Here is a 21,966-nt window from a genome sequence, read left to right as displayed (position 1 = left end):
AGGGAGGGAGGCGGCAGCTCACGGCTCTACCCGGTACCACCCAGCAGCACGACAGGGAACGGGAACGAAGCCGAACCGAACCGAACCGAACCGAACCGAACCGAACCGAACCGAACCGAACCGAACCGAACCGACAGCGCTGCAGATTTGCATACCAGGCCCTGCCCCTCTGTGTCACGAGCCTATCGAGAGCGACCTATAACAGCTGTTGCCCCGCCCCTTTCTGCTCCACCCGTAACGGAAGTGCCCGGAGGCCAAGCAGGGACGTACCCTGTGCGCGGCCCGTGTGCCACCCCTCCCACACACGCCCACCCAACTCCCGTCTCCGGGCAGCATGTGGGGACCGAGCCCGGGGTGGGCGGCCGATGAGGTGAGTGCGGGCGGGAGGGGGACTGGGGAAACGGCCGCTCCTTTCGTCTTTTTTCTCCTCAGCACGTCTCCGTACTACGCGCGCCCCGCAGGCCGCTTCCCTTCCCGCCCCGCCCCCGCCGGCGAGCGCGCTGCCGGGTTTGGGAAGGGGCTGGGGGGCGTAGGCCACCATCTTTGGGGACGCTTAGGACCCAGATGGAGAGGTGCTGGTGCTGTGCCACCCCGCCGTGTCCTGTCCTTGAGCTCTAATGGGATCAGCTCTGGAGGGGGGTAACGGGGGTGACTGCAACGGTGGTGCCCTGCAGCACAAAGGGGGTAGGTAGTGATACAGCTGCGGAGGGTGTTGTCATTTCACGTTGAGTCCCGTACTAGTGCTAATGCTGTTCTGCCTTCTCGCATCCCCTCCCTAGCCCTGCACTCTTACCTCAGCCAAGTCTCCTGCTCAGGTGCCTTGTTCTCTAAGGAGGAGCCAGAGAAGCCCTGAGCACTGCTAGTGTTCCCAGCAGGGAACTATACAAAATTGGTGTTTGTTGGCAAAAGAGTCTTTGGCAATAAAGCACAGTCTGCCAAGTAGAAGCAGACAGCACAAGAAAGCAGACAGAATAGCCCATCAGGCTGCCTCTGTATTTTTTACCATGAGCGTGTTGAGACACTGGAACAGCTTGCCCAGAGAAGTTGTGGATGCCCCATCATTAGAAGCATTCAAGGTCAGGTCGGATGGGGCTTTGAGCAACCTGATCTAGTGAAAGATGTCCCTGCCCATGGCAGGGGGGTGGACTAGATGATTTTTAAAGCTCCCTTCCAGCCCAAACCGTTCTGTGTTTCTACGCACTTCAAAGCGTGTTTATCATTCAAACTTAAAAGTACCTGTGGAAAAATGAAGCAATGCATTACAAGTCATCGTAAAGACATTCAGTCACAGCACAACACGCAAAGAACATTCATCCTGTTTAGGAGGATGTTTTTGCTGTCAGAGTAATTGTGTATAGTTTCAGTTGTTCTGGTTACTCCTGGACCAGTAGAAATAATGGGAGTTGAGAGGCTGCCTGTTAGCAACAGCATTGCTAATAAAATCCTCATTGCTGCATCTTTGATAGTTGACATCCTGTCATCCAGAAAAACCCACTGAGATTTTTCTGCTCACTGTGCATGCATTCAGAGTTTTGGGACAAAAAGCTTCCTGCTCCTTATAAATGGTGTGGGTTTGACTTTAAATTCATCAGTAAGTTGAGTAATTTCCTTCAAGCATTTTGGATTTGTATCACCTTTGAGAACAGCTCTCTTGTTTTTATGACTTTACATATTCATGCCTTTGGGTCATTCTTCTGTATTTCTAAGTATCCTGGAATCTATCTCCTTACACTAGACTTTGTGACTAAGGTAATACACGTGGATTGAATCTAACATTTTTGAAAGCTATGGGAATGTCTCCTTGGTAAATGGTTTATTCTGGAGGCTGTGTTGCCCCCAGAGGAATCTTAAGTGTGTTGACAGGGCACAGATGAACATGCCTTCTCTGTTTGTAACTTGTTCAAAAGGCATTGCTGATCTGATTGATAAGATTCAAGGCCCTGAACTAACATCGGAAAGGAGCTGAGGTCTGGCTGTTTTAGTGAGAACATGAGGAAACCAAACGTTACCAAAAAAGCCTGAATTGCTTTCCTCTTAGCGTTAAAAAAGCGTAGACTACCTCTGCCTTCTCTCTGTAAGAGAAAACATAGCCAAATACTCATCTGAGAGTAAGAATCAAGTTGAAGGTGAAAGATTATCATCAAAAGATGTTGGCCAGTTGTGCTTTAACACCAACCGAATGTGGGCGCTGTGACTTTGTGTTGTGAGGAATAGAAGAGATGTTGGCAGATGCCCTCTGAAATAGAGAACAGTTTTCTTCTCTCTTTCAAAATATTTTTCCGTGCAGCTGATATACCTTTAGTGTAGTTCTGCTTGAGCTTGAGGCAGCTATCCATGTATGTAGCCTTGGGTAGGCTTCCATTTGTACTAAACTAGGTTTGCCCTTGGATTCTGCACTTTAGAGATGTTGTGGAGGTCCACTTCTGATTCCCCCATTTTCTAAGCATCTAGATTTTTGTAGCCCTTTGGAGCTTTTGATCATTAGAATACCGTCTCTAGCTATTACCACACAGAGGTGTCTGGGATTGTTTTTCAAACAACCCCAGAGGGTTAGCTTGGGAAGAATAAGGGGGAAGGGTAGAGCTAGAAGTGCCTTCTGTAGCGCTAGAAGAAGTACCTTCCGCTCTCAACTCCTGTCCCAGTAGCACTGGCCAGCTGGTGCCTACTTCTAGTCTCCAGTATTTGCCTTCTTCAGGTCTCTACTTTTTTCTGGATGGAAGTGTCCAGGAAACAACTGAAGCATCCAGGATATTAACTGGACATTGACTTAACTTAGTGCTGGAGGGTGTTGTTCCACTCCTTGGAAGTTGAGGAAATTGTTGGGAAGAGTGCCAGTCTTGGTTAAGTAGTTAGAGTGGATGAATTGCTGACCTTTTCTGGGAGCAGGGCAGGCTTCTTTCTCTGAAAGATTCCCCCCGAGCCTACTTAGAATTTTCACTTTTGGCGGGTGTGGGAGACAGAGTTGACAAGTTAGGAGATATATGCAAGTAGAGTGGAGTACTTTCAGGGTTTTCAGGATTTTATTGATGAATGAAGAAGGAGCTGAGACCTGGCAGGGACTGTTCTTCTAAAGGTATTCCAGCATAGCTCTTGGTAGGTTTGAACTTGTCTAGCTGCTTTTTGAACTTCCATAAATTTGCAGCATCCACAGCACACCATGAAAAGGAATTCCATAGATTGCCATCTGTTCTATGAAGAAGTTTCTCTTTCACTTGTTCTGAACTTGGCATGTGCAACCTTTGATAGGTGTCTCCTCCTTATGTTGGAAGAAAATGTGATTTGTTACTCCCTATTCAGTTTTGTCATGATTTTGTAGACCACTGCCATATCCTTTCCTCTGTCCTTTTTCTTCCATCCTGCAGAACCTCAACTATGGTAGTCATTGCTTGTGTGGAAGCCACTCTGGCTTTTGGTGTGAACCTTCTCTGTAATTACAAGTACAGAGTATCATTTTTAAGTGGGTGCATTAGTGGGGGAAACAAACCTTGATGCAGTATTGAGGAGTAACGCACTGTGGACTTGCGCAGTTAAATAATTATATTCTTTGTATTAGTTTTTAAATTTTTTTCTAAGAACTTCTGGTATCCAGTCTGATTTGTTCACTGCTAGTGAGTACCTAGTAGATGTTTTCATCAAGCTATCAGATGTAACCCCAACACCTTATTCCTGAGTGGTATGTAACTCAGGGCCTGTTGTATATCTGAATGGCCTTGCTCATATGACCATCAGTATGAAATTTAGCACCTCTCTTTGATCTGATGAAACCTATAGCTCTTGCCTTTAGTGGCACACTTACAGACATTTGAGAGAGTTCTGAAAATGTTTAACTAACTTAAAGGATAATACTGGATAGGTAGCAAATTGAGAATTTTTCTCTGAAAGAGAAAACAAATCTGCCCTCAGCCTGACAGGGTTTTTTTTTTTTTAAGTATTGCAAATTCACTTTATTTTGCTTTTTTATGAATTTCTCAAATAATGCACTTTTACAAATAGTATCCCAACTTTTTTTGTGTATGTGCGTGAATGTTTCAGGAAGTGCTTGAAAGAACATCAGAAGATTTTTTTCCAAAGATGGAGAGTTCAGTTGAAGAGATGGATACCTCTGACACCCAGTGGGGCTGGTTTTATTTGGCTGAATGTGGTAAATGGCATATGTTTCAGGTAAATACCTATGAAGTTATATTAGCTGTGATGGATTCCATACATCAAACTACCTATTGCTGAATTTGTCTAAATGCGCTTTTTCATTTATTTTGAAGACTGATTCAAACAGTCATTGCTCTGTTAGCAGTGAAGATATTGAAAAGAGCTTCCGAACAAACCCACGTGGTTCTGTTTCTTTTACTACTTCAAAATTTAACTACACGCTGGACTTTTCAGGTATGTATCTTTGCATAGAGTAAATTTAAATAATAAAAGGTGCCAGATACACCAGTTCATTTGTTCATTCAGGAAATTATGGTCCTCATATCTAGTGCAAAAACTTGTGATTGGAAATGTCTTCTTTACTGGCAAGTACACGGGAGTTCTTAGAAGCAGCTGCCCTGTTACATTTTCTAGTGTAGTTTATTTATAAAGTAGCATGTCTTGATGAGTAGCACTCCATCCTGTTACTGCCGCTTACCTCAGCTGTAGGTGATATGTAGCATACATCTGTGGGACTGGGAAGTTTGAACCTTTTTTCTTTAATGTGCAACTGCTTGTAAGCTTGAAAAAACCTCTTCCATTCAGAGTCTGTATAAGAAACTTTGATATGAAGGAAGCTTTCTGCAAAATATTGGCATCAAAGTGATTTAATAATTCAGCAGGTAGTTGAAGCCAGTTCTGTTGTCAGAATAACAAGGAGATAGGCAAAAGGATTTTCTAGTAGATTGTAAACATCTCAGATATGCCATGCTTGTAAATTACAGAATATTACAGGATTCTAATGCATGTAGCTAATTATAAATTAATCTGTCCTTTGTTCAAAGGTGTGTTCTAATGTCTGATGACTTCCTGGGTTGTTTTTTGTTTTGGTTTGTTTTTTTTTTTAACTTTTCCTTCCATAGATTGTTAATTTTCTGATTAAATTATGAAATAGCTGTATGCTTAAGTAGAAGCGTCTTCCAAATCAAAGAAAATAATAGTATTTCAAATACAGAAAGTGAGGACTGGGTAAGACGGCAACATACTGGGAGTAAAGTGGTATATAACAATACAGGGAGTTTTATGTTTACTTGTGTTTAAATATCTGTTTTTAAAAACTTTTGTTTTGCATCTGGAATAGAAACTCTAAATGGAAATGCTAAAGAATGATTTTATGTTACTGTTTGTAGGTCATGATGTCTTGCATTAAGGATAGTAGTAATATGCTTTGTCGTTCTAGTTGTATTAAAGTCAGTGGAAGTTTTGCCAGTGATTTAGTGAGGCTGAATGTTAGATGGGTATTTTAACAATAAATGTTTTGTTTGTATGGTATTTGCACATTTTACCAACTTATATAAATGACAGTGATTCTGAGGCCAGTATTTAGAAACATTTATCAAAAATGCTGATTTGTTAATTGTTGAAATAGGAATTCCTGTCAGGCAGCTTTGGGTGTAGTAATGGTATTTAAAAAAATGACACGTAAATGTTTCGTATGCTATAGATGAATTCCAGAGACTTTCATCCTAACTCTTGTTTTATGCTCAGTGATGAAACAAACCAACCTAAGTACCCTTAAGCAACGTCCAATAAAGCGAGCTCCCTTTTCTGTCAGTACTTTCAGGTAAGGAAATAAAAGGAAGACTCCTTATTTTTATTTTATTCCTGATTCTTCTAAGTAAAATGAAACCAAAATATGTTTTATATTTATTGTTTATATTTTTTTACTTTTTGCATCAAACAATTTGAGAGGTGAACCAAGGTGGGAGAGCTAGTCAAATGAAGAAGAAAGACATTTCAGAGGAGAAGAGTGACAGAAGAATTTTTAGTTTGTTTTTTATCTTTTTTTCTGAGAAAGTAAGGAACTCATAGTGTGAGAGGCAAGTCATACTGAATACTGATATCCTTTGGCAAGGTTCTTAAAGCTGTGCCTGACTTTAGCTATTGGAGTCCCTTGCTGTAAATACCTGCTGAATCAGAGTTCCTGTGAAGAAGCAGCAGCAAAAAATTGAGTAGTTTGTTCCATTGTAATAATGAGTTCATAAATTATTTAGAAATAATGTAAGAGCAAAAAAGATTTGAGTTATATTTTCTTGCCTGTATGTTTTAATCATTTACTCTAAAATTATTTGAAATTACAAGAAATTGCATCATAACAGCCAGATTGTTTTATTAGTCTAATTGCTTTAGATTGTAAGTTTCTTACCATTTGATCAGTCATTGGACGTAAAGCTGTGCTGATGTAAATTTTGTACTCACTAAACAATAAACTGATCTATGCAGTGATACTACCACAGGTAAAACTGACTATATTGAATATGTGGGGGTTTTTCCCCAAATAGTTTCTTAGAAGTAATTTTAGTTCTGATTTGTAGTCTGGTTATACTTTCAAAAAGAAATTTGGCACTTGTACTAAATGTAGTAGCAATCTTTTTACACTGACGTTCAAGAAGGTGTGGGTTTTTTAAGTGTCAACTGTTTTTTCAATGGATATTTGCTGAAGAGCGCATGCAATAATGTGGCAATTCACTTTTGTTCTTCTGTTTCTTGAATAATTGCATTCAGTATTCTCTTTCCATGTGATGACACCATTCTTCACTTTCAGGAGATTACTTCTTTTAGTCCTGGTTTTAAGGCTTAAAAGCTGCTATGTATGTGGTGTATATGCTTAAAACACTTTTTTTTGAGGGTTTGGTTTTGGGTTTTTTAAAAACAAATTCAACTATAATTTTCAGGTGTGTATTTCTAACATGATGCTTTTAAATACTTCAAATGAGGGCTCAGTTTCCAGAGGCTTAGGCTAGTTGTAATTCGTGATAGTTTGGAATGTTCAGGCTAGATCTACACTCTCACATTTCTAAATTAGTGTTGCTCTCCTGATGCTGTGGACCTTTCTGAGCATCTCTTCTGGTTTGTCTTTTGTTGGGTAGGTGGTGTATTAACACTGTTCATTACTGTGGTTTATTTATAAGAAGCTAAGCCAGAATTTGAATACAAAATAAGACGTCTTGCCTTTGACCTTATCTGCTGACAACAGCCTTTGAATTAAAGCCCTAAGTAGTTTTCTGTAAGTTTTGGGGGTTTTTTGCATGCTGTATTGTTCGGAGCCAGAGTTTGACAGGAAGAAAATGCCTCATGTCTTTGATATGATGTGTTTTTACCTTTTTTTGTTTGAAGTTTCATCTGTGAAAATGAGGCTATCCCTATGCCTTCACACTGGGAGAATGTAAATACTGAGGAGCCATATCAGGTAAGAGTTGGTATGCAAGCTGGTCAAAAACACGTGATAATGAAATCATGCATTGACTTGAAATCGTACTAACCTCTTTTTTTCCAGCTTATTCCATTGCAAAAGAAAACAAATGAATATAATGAAGTTTCTAGTCTCTTTGGAAAAACAATGGATAGCCACCGAATTAAAAGAATTAAGAGAATACAAAATCTAGACTTGTGGGAGTTTTTTTGCAGGTGAGATTATTTCTAAAACCAACAGTCTTAGGATTGTTAATGGAGCAAACCTTGAAAGCATGCAGCAGAACTATGTTTAATTGCTTTTATTATTAATGAGAATGTTACTTTTTATTGTTTTAAAATTTTCTTAGTTACTATTCCTCTGTATTCAAAATTCAATTTTCAGGACTCTGTAGCTTCTACAGGTGCAGAAATGTAATACTTGTAGAAATGCATTAGATGTAGATGTAGCAGAGATAAGACTAATGCATTAAAGATGTTCAGGATGTCCATGTGGTAGATGCCCATGATACTTATAGTGAAGTAAGAACAAAAATAAGCTTTTTAGAAAAATAATTCCTTGACAGGCTTGTATTTTAATTTTTAGTGAACAAAGCAAATGAGTATTTGTGGCTTGTTTAATTTCTCAACTTTGTTAAACCTAGGACAGAATTAATTGTCCAATTAGCATATATTCATGTAATTTCTTTAAGTTTAATGTGCTACAGAAGCTTTTTCTAGGTTCTCTGCTTTTCCCTCGTCATATTGTGCTGGCCTGGAAGAAGTAGAAGGTGCTGAGTTCTGTTTCCACTTATTTCATAGTATCAGTCTTAAGGAGTTGTATTTGACAAAAGTTATTTGTGTAGCCTCTAAAAGGAGTACATATCAGAATCCATTTTAAAGATGTATTACACTATTAAAACCCACTGAACTAAGATAAATAGGAAATAACTAAGCAGATGTCTATTAAAAATTTGTTACGTTATATGATTTTTTGAAAGATATGTAATTTATTGTTAATTTAAAGCTATATCATGAATATGCATAAGGAAATGAATTTAAGTTCTTGGTTAAGAGAGTTAGCCTTCTCTTCATTGCAAATTTATTTGGTTTTATTTACCTGTTTAAGTATTGAGGCTTATTTGCTTGGCCTAGTGTTTCAACATCTACCTTTCTACAAATAAATTTTTGTAGAGGTGTGTTTATACCATCTTAATACCGGTCTTAGTTTTTGAGAATAGGAGTAGCAAGCAGACTTCAAAGTAAATGTCCTTGGAGTGTCCAATGTAGATGGCAGAGTGGGGCAGGGGAAGACATTATTTGCTTAGCTTAGGAACTGATGTCATTTGGAGAGTGTACCAGTTTTCCTGACTGGTCACTGCGTAGAATTCATGATTTAAGAGCGCTGAATCTATGGATGCTGTGCTAGAATGTTCGCAAGGTACGAAACTGAGAACAGGAATTAGAATATCATACGTCAGGAGTATTGCAGTATCACCATATGACTGACTACAAAACAAGGTACTTTTTAGTACCTACCTATACAGTATAAAAGTATATGGAGAAGAGTAATTTCAGTTTTAAAACTTTTTTCCTGTATCAAAAAAATACAAGTAACAATGAAAATTGCTAGAATAAGTGTACGCAGTTGGGGCTTAACTGCTTTTCTGCTGAGGGTAAAATACAGCCTTGGAGTAGATGGGCTTACACACACTGGTGAAGAAATTATTGCCCAGTAGTATGTTAAGAAGTAGTAGGCATTCCAGCATTTCAAATTCACTAAAAGTTCTTTGGGTGTCCCATATGGGAAAGTGAAAGTAACAGAAGATGAATCTTAGTCTAGCATATTTTTGTTTTATGCATCTCAGTTTGGAGTTGTAGAGGATTACAGCAAGTAGAAAACTGTGTTTGGTCAGTGAGATTGCTGACCATCTTTAGAAAGAGCTTGTGTGCTTGCATACGTACAAAGAGCATGTCTCTGAGCATTTAGTTTTGCTTTAGGTTTCTTCTTTACTGAGTGGACTGGCTGTATGACAGCCTTCTGAGTGGTGGATGAACTTAGTTTTGTTTTACTGGATGAGCTTGTCACTGCTGGTGGAAAGCGCTAAGATGATGTTTTTTCGAATAGTTGGAAAAACATTCCAACTCATCCAAACATCCAAATCAACCAAAGTCCTGCTGTGGCATTTCTGCATTCTGCAGAACCACCTTCCCAGTGTGCTCAGTATATTCTAATACTTATGAGGAACAATTGCTACTTAAAACTTTTGTGGTTTTCAGAAAGTGTTTTGTTTCATTGATAAAGTCAGTGATTAAATTTGAGCATTGGCTTGAATGATTATATGCATCATTATAGTGGTCAAAACATGTTTTCCTGTTATAATAGTTCCCATATTAATTACTATTTTAAATTGGTTTTATTAAATCAACTGGTTGGAGATGGTGATGGACTGTTACAGAACATTTTTGGACAATTGACTATTCACATTTTCTGTAATTTTGTTCTGTTCCCCTATTTCAAGAGAAGTTACTGTAGGCTACCTTTATACGTTGTCAGAGATCAGCAGCCAACAATAGAGGGCTGCTGATGATTGAAAAATTTCAAATGTTCAGCATTACTAGCCCTTAGCTCAGAGGTGTTGCCTCACACAGGTGGTTTTCTCAAGATGCAGGGAATCTTGGCTCCTGGGTTTTGTTGAATTGCTAATAGAGTAGAACTTGAGTGCCTGGAACCTCTCTGCCTCTGACACAAAATATCACAAATGAGATTATTAGTGAAACCTCCCAGATACCCTTCAGATTCTACTGACATTACTACTGACATGATTTGGAAAGCAGTTGTAGGGGAAAAAAAAGACACAAAAAAAAAAAAGTTGCCAAGACATAGGTATTTTAGTTTGCACTAAATGGAGGAGAAAAAAAAAAGCTGAACAATAAAACAGAATAAACATATCTTTCAAGCTAAGTACTACAAGATTTTCACTTCTGTGAAATGTACTTATTGATAAATAATGCATAATTGCAAAGTAATGCCATTAATATCCTAAAGAATCTTTGCTGCCTGTCTCTTTCCCTTGACCTGGTTGATAGGACTTCCTCAGACTACATCTAAACTGTAGGCCCTGAGAACACTTCCCCAAATCAAGTGTGCACTCCAGTTATAAGCAAATTGCTTAATTTGATAAACCTAAGTATGTGCCTGATGAACCTAAGTATGTAGCACAGTGCCCCACGCACTGTGGCTTTTATAGGAAGAAAATTCAGGTACATAGACAAGATCACAGCTATGATGCACTCTGACATATTTTTGTCTGCACAGTCAAGGGATCATAACTATGAACAGCTCAGTGATTTAGACACAGCTCCAGAGTCAAATTATCTGTGGATCTTAGGAAAACCCAGCTGACAGAATGTCACTTTTAAAATGATTGATGGAAAATATATCTGTTCTTTAATTGAAGGTGTGCTATGGCCTTCTGCCCATGAGACTGTAATATACATTCACCTGTAGTATAAGGGTTTTTTTCAAAATTTTAGACTGATGTAACCCTGCCAATGCACAACTTATTTCTTTTAGAAAGTATGTGAACCATAAATTCAGAAAACTGTTATGAAGTGATCATGCTGAAGTAATTTTACCTAAAAATTTAGGTAATTTTATTTTTAATATTTTTTGCTGGTTTACCTGGCTAATTATACTTTATAATCCCCTAATTTTGTAATCCCTCCCACCATGCTATTTAAGTAGGTGGAGGGAACAAAATAGGAGAAAAATGCCTTTCTTTTAAAAATGTGTCTGCAGAAAATGACCACATTGAAACTAATGCTAAATGAACAATGTTTATAAAATTGGTATAAAAGATCTTTTTTCCTAATCTTGGATTACTTCTCAAAATAGTCCACAGCATCCAGAAGTGTGTGATTTCTAAATGTGTACCTTGAGAATTCTGATCAGTTTAAAAACTAGAATCATCTAGACACTTGTGAAAGTGGAATGTATGGAATGTTTTATATCTGTCCCCTCTGCAGTGTTTTCAGAGTAGTAGCTTAATTTGATTGTACAGATGTTTGTAATGCTGTATTGTGTGTCTCTGTAGGAAAAAAGCTCAGTTAAAGAAGAAAAGAGGTGTCCCAATTATTAATGAGCAGATGTTATTTCATGGCACCAGTAATGAATTTGTAGAAGCAATATGTATTCATAACTTTGACTGGAGAATAAATGGGATGCATGCTGCTGTATATGGAAAAGGTAAGTACTTTTGTCACATACAACAGTTCAGGAGTCTTAAGAGTTCAACATTGTTAAGTGTTCCCTATAGTATGTTCTTTGTCATGTGCTCCATGTGTTTATCTAAGAGCTGTTTAATATAGTTCTGCTTTTACATCAAGTGTAATTAAGAAAGTTAGGATGCAGTAAGGAATGTAATTGTTACATCTGGCTGGTAAGACCAGAGAGCATGGGGAAGGGATGCCCAACAAAACAGTATTGATCACAAGACAATCTCCCTACTAAAACGTTACCACTAAAAATATTTGGTCATGTTGCTATAATCTAATGATGTAGAAAAAAAAATGGATTGCTAATGAACATAAAAGAATAGACATCTTTCATCATTCTGATACCTATATACATGCCATAGTAGTTAAGCTGTCACGGTAAGAATGTCATCAGATTTTTTTTATTTGAAAGGGACCTATTTCGCAAGAGATGCATCATATTCCAGTCGTTTCTGCAAAGAGGACATGAAGCATGGTGATACTTTTCAAATTCATGGTGTGAATCTGCAGCCTCATCTGCATAGACCAGATAAAGTCATGTTTCTTGCCCGTGTATTAACTGGTGACTATATCAACGGTGATCCAAAATACATGAGGCCTCCTTCAAAAGATGGAAGTTTTGTGAACTTGTATGACAGCTGTGTTGATAATACCTGGAACCCAAAGATCTTTGTTATCTTTGATGCCAACCAAATCTACCCTGAGTACTTAATAGAATTTTCTTAAGTTTGAAAGGAGCTGAATTGAATATTGTTTTTGTCTTTTTTGATATTTTTGTTGCTTTTGTAAAGACAACAATATAAAAACATGAAGTGTGAAAGGAGAGTGGTGAAAGAAATCTAGCATATGTTTATGGAGGAGGGAAGCTATTAAACATTTAAGAGAGATTGTCGAATTGTTTTTAAAAATCTGTAAACTTTACTAATGCATTTTTCAAATGTAGAGACTATTACAAATTTGAAAATGCTTAGTGAGCCTTAAATACATTGGGTATCGGTAAGTTTTCAAAGGCAAGGTTTATGTTCTGATTTTTTTTAATATATTACAAGTATTCTGTGATTCTGTGATTTATTCATGTGGTAGAAACAAGCCTGTAATATAGTATGCATATGATGAAACTAATCTTTTATAAAGATTGTCTGTAGAACATAAAAATAACAAAAACAACAACAAAAAAACCCAAGGGGAATTGGCTACACATGTGTGTATGTCTGTGTTCTGTAGTAAATGTTGGTTTGTGTTTAGAGGTCTCTTAGTTAGGATTCTAAACCTACAAAAAAAATCCATCTGGAGAAAACTGATGAAGGACATATAAAGTTCATCAAAGCTGTTATGTTTAACTTCAGGTACTTTTTCCTGTAAGCTTCAATTGTATACTTGCAAAGCTTTATTAATATACTTGCAAGATTACAAAACCCTTGCACTAGGATTTGAACTTTGGTTTTGATGGAAATGATGCCCATAAGCTCTTGTGGTGGTTAATTTTTTGGTATGTAAGTGTTGAGCTCAGTGTTGGGATATCAGCAACACCTTTCTGAGTTCTTATTCCCTCTTGTTACAGTATGTATGTGCATGCACTTACATTCATGCAGCTGTGCTGCTGTGATTCTTGCCTGGTCAGGGTTTAAGAAGCACTCAGTGCTTGTCTATTTGCTGTTACTGAAGACAATGTTTACATTAACTTTACTGGAAATAATATAGTTAAACTAACAATGAAAATTTCAATAGTTGCCATCCTTTAATTTTTAAACACTTTAATAGTAAACTTTCAATAACACTTGTGTAGATCAGGTTTTCATAACTGGTATAGTTGTAAAGTTAAAGAGTATTTTTCACACGTAGAAAGATCAAAAGAGACAATATTTGGGTAAAGAAAAAACTTGAGTACCTAAATACATGAAGAGCCTGAAGAAGGGGCTGTCACGGTGAAATGCACTGAAAAGTTAAACAATTTGCTATGAAATTGTGTCCCTAGTGTTTTACCTTGTTAAAGGACCTAAGGAGCACTTGAGGGAAAATGTCTAAGTGGGAGCCTTTCCAGGCTCCTTCTTTGGCTATGACCAGTAACAAATCCCTATAGAAATAGTATATAATTATGGCAGATATAGAATGATCTGTATTGGTCTGTCATGGAATTGTTAATGGCCTTTTTTGGATCAATGGCTATGTTTAAAATCTATTACATTTAAAAGGCACTGCAGCTGGCATGACCAAGTCTGCTCAAAATCATATTAAACCTATGGAACTGGAAGCAGACTATGACTACGTATCTGGCATCATAACTGTGGATGCAAATACCTCTTCCTTTTCCTTAGTGCTGTTATCTTTGCCTGTCAGTGGTTCTTGTGCAAGTTGGGTGTCTGTATTTATAATTTCACGGCAGTCTTTCCTTTTGCTTCTGTTCGTAAACCATTTAGGGCTAAGATGCATTTTCCTTAATTTTAGTGCCATGGGAAGTATGATCTCTGATTCCAGTTGGGAACTTTAGGTTCTGCTGTTGTAGGCATGATTTGTGTTTGATTCACTACTATGCTAGCTGTGCAAAAGGCACATTGTTCCCCACGTTGTATAAAATATTTAATAGCAAATCATGCAGGGAATTTGTGTATTACTGACTCCTTTTTATTCTTACACAGTTTATTCTACAGGACATACAGTTTATGAGACTAACAAATATATGTGCTGTTGTTCCTTTGATTTGGTCTCTTATTTCTTCTGAGGTCTGAACTGACCTTTTTAGTTAGAGAAAACTGAAGTTCTTTTTTTAGTGTCTCACAGACACAAAATACCATAATCTATACTGATCTTAGTGACTTTTCCAATTGTTTGTATGGTGGTGTCTTGTTTATTACTTAACTCACTTAAATTGAACGGCAGAATCTTAATCTTACCAAATCACTGTGCAACTGTAGCTTCAGGTCTTCTTTTAATGTACTGTTCTGCTTTCTGTTGTCTGTTTTTGTGCTGATGAATCTTGATACTGAAGGTATCTGTAAAGTAGCCATCCTTTTGCTGGCAAGGGGAGAGAGATGATTATAGCAAGCAAAGTCCAGAACTCTACAAGTAGCCAATACAAGAAACAGTTGGACTTAAAAGGAACAGTGAGAGAGGAAGGGAGGAAAATAATTTCCTAGACTATGGAGCGTTAAAGAAATGAAAAGCGATTTGGTCTGATTCTGGGGAAGGAAACCTGCTATTTTCTGTTAGTATTTCGTGTAGCGAAACTTTATGCTCCATTTTCTTTTTACACCTGTGCAAGAGAGCGTGTCATTCTCTTATGTGTCTTGATCTGAGGTAGAGATTTCTTACTAAATTATTCTTGTGGCAGAATGTTTTCATGTGGGCACAAGACTTCAGTATGGGCTGATCTTATTCGTATATCATACTGGTCTCCTGTGCCAGCTTTGCTTTTTAGAATGGATGTGTACTCAATTACTGCTGAACAGATCTCACTTCATCCAAAGCAGTTTAGGAGAGTGTCTAGCTTCATTCCAGTTCATTTTTTACAGTTTTTACAAACTTTTGGTTTCAAGTAAAAATCTGCAGAACAAAAGGATACAGCTTTGTTTTTTAATAGATGTCCCAGTACCCTCACTTCCAAGCTAGATGTGAGATTCTTAATGTACCAGCTGGAGTTAGTGACTTAAATTCCAGGAGTACATTGGATGCCAATACAGCTGGTGGTTTGAGGATAACTCTGATCCTTTTTAAACCATTATCAGCACACAAGATCATAGCAGGAAGGCTGAAGTGAGTTTGTGCAGTCTACATAGGTGGAGATTACTTTCAGGAAAGACTCATCAGTAATTGATGTGCTTCTCAGTGGCCTATACAGACTGTACATCTAATGAGCACATCAGTCTTAAAATTCCTTTCACTTGTATGTCCCGTCAGTGTTGTAACTATGATTATTATTAGGTACTGTCCAAAAGAGAAGACTCTCAGAACAGCATAGGTCTGCTCCAGTATAGCCATCTCCTCTTCACAAGTCACCAAAAAATTGTGGGAACTGTTTTGCCAATAGACGGGGTCAGCACGAAGGACACAGACACCAGGTTCAAAAGATAAACTTACTTTTACTTTAGTTTAAAGCAGCAATAGAATAGTAAGGGAAATATTACAGCAGGAACAAAACAAAGCAAGGTGATGCACCTAATCATTACTACATAGAATTAAGCGTAGTGATGAAGAAAGATTCATCACCAATTGCCTTAATACTTTACCATCATCCAGATCCGTACATCAGCTGGGGAGCCCTGGTTGCAGCGAGGATTTGGAGAGCCTTTCCCAGCAATTGGGAGGTCCTGCGCAGTGTGTCCACTCATAGGTGAGGTCTCCAAAGTCGCTGTAAGAGGGTCCAGCTTTCATACTATTGAATAAACAAGCTTACATAATGTAAAATGCGGAAGAGTCTGGTTTCACTCTGTTACATGCCACCCAAAGCCTGGCCAGGGCTCAAGGAGGAATTAAGGGAGTGTCTTTATCTATTTGGCTCTGACTACATGTTCCCAGACAAGGCTGGACACCTGGTTTCACAGCCTTGACAGCCTGCTTCTAAGCAAGGAAAAATAGATATGTTCTCATGACATGGATACATTCTCATGACTTTTCATTTCACTAAGGATTGTATTTTACCTAAGCTACATCTTTCGTTAATGATCATGCATATTTCACTAATAATCAGATACTAATATATAATGTGTGGTTGGAGATTCGTCTAGAGGTCAACTTTAGTTCGGGGCCTATTGCTCAGGCCTCAGCAATTCAGGTAGTGATAGATGGAATACTTTGTAATGTGTTTGCTTCCCCCGTGCTTCTCTTGCTTTTCTCCACTGACACAACCCTGCAGAGTTAGTGAGGAAGTTTAGAGGCATAATCTCTGAGCAGCCAACATAAGAATGTGGTTGCTTGGCTGCATTTTTTGTTTATCAGAGACAGAATCCACTCACATTGCTGGTAAATTCATTGACTTGATTTCTGTCATTTACAGAGTAGAAAAGCCTATGTTGGTAAGCCCCATGAGAGGTCAAATTTTTTTTTTGAAAAAAAACATATATTGCATAGCAAATGGAGTGGGGGATCCTAGTCACGGGCTAGTCCAGCTTAAAGTTTGCTGGTGAATGTGCACACACACCCCAGGCACATCAGGACTGGGGGAGACAGACTCTCCCCCCACAGCCAGCACCAGATACACACGTAGTGACCCATGGTCCCACTCCAGCGGGGTTGAGCTCCTCATTTGCCTCACTCATGCTGTCCCCCCTACAGCTGGTTTTGGTAACAGACACTGTTCCCACCCCTGCGGCTGGGGGTTAAAGACCCCCACTAGCTCCAATAGGTGGCATGGAGACCCCTCTCACTCCAGTCGCTGGCACCACAGGCCAGGGGCACCCACCCCCGGGTCTGACCCCAGGAGCTGGCACCAAATTCCCCTCATGCACACACAGGTCTCGCCAGTAGCTGGCACCAAGTCCTTGCAGCACACATTCACAGGGGAAGAAGAGTGAGCATATGCAGAGGAATGCTTAAGAAAAGATTTAATAAGAAGATATAAGAAGCCAGGCCCGACTGTTGATCAGGAATAGGGCTCGGCCAGACAAGCGTAGTCACCAGCCCCATTTTACAGACGTTTGGGGCCCCTTTCTGTCTACTCGTCTTTGTTTCCCCCCTGCTCCCTCTTCCCCTGCGCATCTCCCACCCCGTGGGTCTGTACAGCTCTGTCGATTCCCGCACCCTTCACAGTCCGGGGTCCCCCTGTATGCAATATCATCAGTTGCAAAGTCCAGGCTGATCTTGCTGGAAGTGGCACCTGTGGTTTCTTGATAGTCCATCAGTTAGTTTGAGTGGTGAGGTTTGTTTCTTGCCATTGTCTCCATGTTTATTTTGTCAGGTCTGTGTCTCCATGTATTTTGTTTCTGGTTTCCCCCTTTTCCCCTTAGTTTCCCAACTGACAGGTCCCCAGTCAGATAACCTCACTGGAATAAACTTTCTCACGCTCTCACGTGCCGTTATCAATTGATGTGACTGACCAGGTTTGGTTCTCATCACTGCCTCCCTTATCATGTCAGTCAGGTTTGTGTCCCGATATGTTCTTGTTCACGGCTTCCTCCTTTTCTTATTGTCCCTGTTGCATTGGGAAAGGTCCTTGACCACATACTCTTAAAGGAGCAACGCTCTCCTTCCACATACCCTTACAGATAATTATGCCACATAACATGTCTTGCAGTTCTGGTCCCACATGTGTCCTAACTTTGGGATTTAGTTGGAGAGGTCACATTTCACTCCCATGGTAATGAATGCACATAGTAGGATCGTTTGCACTGAGTTTTCATCCTGATGCCTGAACACGAGACAGCCAGGGTAAAGACAAAGACTGGAAGCTTGCAAGTTCTTTTGCGTGGATCTTTTAATTTTAAAGGGCCCACTTGAATGTACAGAAGTAGTAGGGTATTTGGCGAATAGTGGAATAAGCAAGAAAAAAATTGCAGTGTAATGAAGAGAGGCTGTACAGTATGGGAAAAGGATAAAGAAAATAAACTCTGCCCATGCAGACATTAATCAGTTCCATGGAATACCATAAAATGAGTTTCTCTTCCTTGTGTGCTTTAAGCTGTTATGAGTTTTATACTGCGGTCATGTTAAGGATCGCAAACCAGCTGGTCCTGGCTATTTGCACACTTATTTGCAGACATTTAAAGATTAATTTACAGCTACTACTTTTGGAGTCTTTTGCAAAAGAGATTGTGACTCCACTGCTAGAAACAACAGTCTTAAGCTAGGCTCTTCTCAGCTATTAACTTTGTTAACTAGAAATGTCATTAATTTCTGTATTTATATTTTGCCTGCCTATTGCCTTAGAATGTCTTTGAGGTTTTTTGTTTCAGTATTTTCCTTTTTAGAAAAACATATTTTGTAATTAGGGAGTGATAAAAGAAGAATAAGAAAGGATAAATGTATTAGCATTTTGGGGAAGCTGCTTGGTCCATGTGCTGAGAGTGCACCTATCGGGAAGACAGATAGTAGAAATGACATTATGTTTCCTATCTGAAACCAAGAACAGTTAGATCACTTTCCTGTTTCAGTCTGCTATCCAATAAATGCCAAATTTTACTTAGAGGGAATGAAATCATGTTGACACCAAAAGGAACAACCTTAAATGTTTCTTCTCTTTACTCAGGTTCTCCATGGATATGGTTTTCTTCCCTTTGAGTAATAAAGCAATGTAATATGTAAACCAATAACAGGTGGTGAGTATCTATCTCACTCGTGTCCTGGTTTCACGAACAATATAAGGCAACATAAGGCCTTAGCCTGCTCACCTCTCTTTCTGTTCCCATACTCTGCTTCCATTCATGTCATCATAAAGTGAAACAGATGAAAGATCTGGATCTTTGTTAAAAACGAATTCGTAGTGGGAAGCATGGTTCAGCTTAGTTACAGTGCCGTTCAGTTTTCTTTTCTGGTCTATTAACACTGCTGCATAAATAATGGCTCCAGTATAGCTATCTACTGTTGACAAGACACAAAGGAAAATGGGAGAAGAATGTTAGGGAAAAAAGTAACAGGAATGACAGGCCTGCATCTTTGGAAGTAGCTCCAATTTATGGTGCATTGTGCATGCAACAATGTCAGCTCTAATGAAAAACTTCCAACTCAAACTTTGTCAGAAGGCCATCAGGCTAAAGGAGGTAGAAAAGACTTGAAGGGCAACAGCTGTTAGCATCTGTGAGCACATGACTTCTGTTGTAGTCACAGTAGGGTTTTTTAATTTAGAGAAGGAGTCCTTAAGAGAAGGATCACCTAATTACCTAAAACATACATAGGGAAAGACCACATTAGCTGCAATAGCCTTGTATAGGGCTTAAAGCATAGGAATTGAAGCAGTAGTTATAAAATGCACTTGTCCTTCAACCTACTTATTCACCTTTTTATGCCTCACTTCCCATTTCATCTATTCTTTTGTGTTTACAACACATATCATAGAATCACAGAATGGTTTGGGTTGGAAGGGACCTTAAAGATCATCTAGTTCCAACCCCCGTGCCACAGGCAGGGACACCTTTCCTCTAGACCAGGTTGCTCAAAGCCTCATCCAACCTGGCCTTAAACACTGCCAGGGAGGGGGCATCCACAGCTTCTCTGGGCAACGTGTTCCAGTGTCTCACCACCCTCACAGGAAAGAATTTCTTCCTAATATCTAATCTAAATCTACCCTCTTTCAGTTTAAAACCATTCCCCCTTGTCCTGTCACTAATTGCCCTTGTAAAAAGCCCCTCTCCAGCTTTCCTGTAGGCCCCCTTGAGGTACTGGAAGGCTGCTATAAGGTCTCCCTGGAGCCTTCTCCAGGCTGAAGAGCCCCAACTCTCTCAGCCTGCCTTCACAGGAGAGGTGCTCCAGCCCCCTGATCATCTTCGTGGCCCTCCTCTGAACTCGTTCCAACAGCTCCATGTCCTTCTTATGGAGTGCAGCTTGCAGCTGAGCTTGACTAGCACCCCCAGATGCTCTTTGTTATATGCTAATGCAGTTTATTGTATTAAGTGATGTGTTTAGGTTACAGACCTGGTGGTGACCAAGTAGCTAGTACATGTAATTTTTTTTCCAGTCAATATCTACCTTTGAGCCGGTGAAGGTTGTCCAAGAAAGTAATCCCAACTGAGAACAGTTGGTGCAAATTAAGCTTTCAAAGGGTGGTTGGATACACTGTGCTATTGTCTATGTATTAACCAGAGGGGTGACTTTTTTCTATAAAAGGGCTGGCTGACACAAATACTTTCATCATAGATTTTATGTTAACACAACTGTTGAGAATACTGTATCCCTGACAAAGCACTGTCAACTAATTACTGGATGTGTATGGCAGTAACTTAAGTAGCAGCTCCAGACTGAATTTTTTAACGTTTTTGAATTTTTTTTTTTTTTAGTGTAAGAAATATGACCCAAAGCAATGGAATAAGACAAGGACAAGAGATGGAAAACCTGGGAAAAAAACGATAAATGGGAGAAAAATGGTTACATAAGTGAAATAGTGCATGTGTGTGCATATATACTGGGGCTGGGGAGTGGAAGCAAGAAGGGGAGAGAACGTAAAATATCACTACTTTAAATCTGTCCTTTAAAATTTTTAAACTCAATTTTCATGCTGATGATCTTCCTGAATGTTCAGCAACCTTATGTATTCTCAGTGGGACCAAGTGTTGGATGGAGAGTCAGGGGACCTGTAGTCAAATTTTCATCTCTTTTGGCGCTTCATGATGAGGGCAGACTTACAGAAGTGGTACATGAACGATACAGAACTGTCAGAAATGAGAGACATAGCTAAAGCATCTCTTCTAAGCACTGTTGTAAGGAGCATGGGGATAGCAAAGTATTGCTGTCTGCTGTAAGCATAACTGCCTTCTCGTGGGGCCAACATGCTTCCTGGAATATCCCCACACCAGTGACATTGCATACATCTTGTCTTTGCATCTCTTCTATGGCAAGTGTGTGATATAAATTTTACTGTATTTAATTGATCACTCTAGTGTGACAAAAAGAGCAAAAATGTTCCATTTTATAGTGGTGAATCAGAGGAAACAGTGCTCTAAATCTTTCTGCTCTACGAAGCAATTGGTCCTGGACAGGAATTGTTTTCTGTTGTGTGCGTACACTAGTTATTGCAATAGATCTCAATTCTTCTTGTCCTTTAGCTGCTTTGGTGGTAAATATGACTGATTTCCAGTTTCACAATATGAACTTTCTCTGTCTCTTTGTTTCTATCAAGCACGCTCATAAGGTGGTGAGTTTCTAAAAGTTTTCCTTTGATGCACAAAATCCTTCACTGAACAGTATTCAACACTCTATTTATGAAAATTGCATTAGGGAAGACAATATAGTTCTCTTCATAATAACTGTTCATTTAAACTGAAAAGCCCTGAGCAGAAGAGATGTGACTAACAGAGCTTTTAGCTGTCAGTGCACTTCAGCTGTTTCTTGGCTGGAGCCTATGTAACGCTTCATCACAGATTGCCAGGTTGTGGAGAAAAATATACAGTTTACCCCCTCAGCATAACTGCAGGGGGATTTGGTAAGGCAGTATATAATTAATGGTGGATTTGATCAAGGATACCTTTCCCTTAGGACAGTAGATCAAGATTTTCAATGGCAGCATGTTTTTAATACTGGTTTATGGCTCAGCAAGCTGTGGAATATTGAGTAAAACTAGAACTGTATTATGGCACAGACTGAGAGAAGTCCATCTACTGTACAGCTGGCTCCACATCCTCGCAATGGAACTTTCCAAATTTGTGTTTTTCTTTTAAAATAAAAATTAAATGCTAATCCTTTTCAGTTTGA

The 21,966-nt window shown here is 39.1% G+C and overlaps 1 protein-coding gene across 2 annotated transcripts; it reads left to right on the top strand.

The window, feature by feature from the left end:
* The first annotated feature begins 251 nt into the window (after positions 1-251).
* PARP11 (poly(ADP-ribose) polymerase family member 11) lies at positions 252-13,353 on the top strand. Of its 2 annotated transcripts, XM_068400477.1 has the most exons (8): positions 252-370; positions 4,033-4,161; positions 4,260-4,380; positions 5,674-5,749; positions 7,303-7,375; positions 7,463-7,593; positions 11,454-11,605; positions 12,047-13,353. In XM_068400477.1, exons 1-8 carry the CDS (start codon positions 335-337, stop codon positions 12,358-12,360), a joined length of 1,032 nt encoding a protein of 343 aa, XP_068256578.1. In that variant the 5' UTR covers positions 252-334; the 3' UTR covers positions 12,361-13,353. The 2 variants fall into 2 exon arrangements, with proteins under 2 accessions (XP_068256578.1, XP_068256579.1); XM_068400478.1 differs by lacking the exons at positions 252-370; positions 4,260-4,380 and having other exon boundaries at positions 4,049-4,161.
* The last annotated feature ends 8,613 nt before the right edge of the window (positions 13,354-21,966 follow it).

Source organism: Nyctibius grandis, chromosome 5, assembly GCF_013368605.1.
Source record: "Nyctibius grandis isolate bNycGra1 chromosome 5, bNycGra1.pri, whole genome shotgun sequence".
Lineage (NCBI taxonomy): Eukaryota > Metazoa > Chordata > Aves > Nyctibiiformes > Nyctibiidae > Nyctibius > Nyctibius grandis.
This window is presented reverse-complemented; position numbering and strand designations above follow the sequence as displayed.

Coding starts and splice junctions, on each gene's coding strand:
- PARP11 (XM_068400477.1), top strand. CDS start 335: ATGTGGGGACCGAGCCCGGGGTGGGCGGCCGATGAG. Junction 371..4,032: donor CGGGGTGGGCGGCCGATGAG/GTGAGTGCGGGC, acceptor TGAATGTTTCAG/GAAGTGCTTGAAAGAACATC. Junction 7,376..7,462: donor ATACTGAGGAGCCATATCAG/GTAAGAGTTGGT, acceptor CTTTTTTTCCAG/CTTATTCCATTGCAAAAGAA.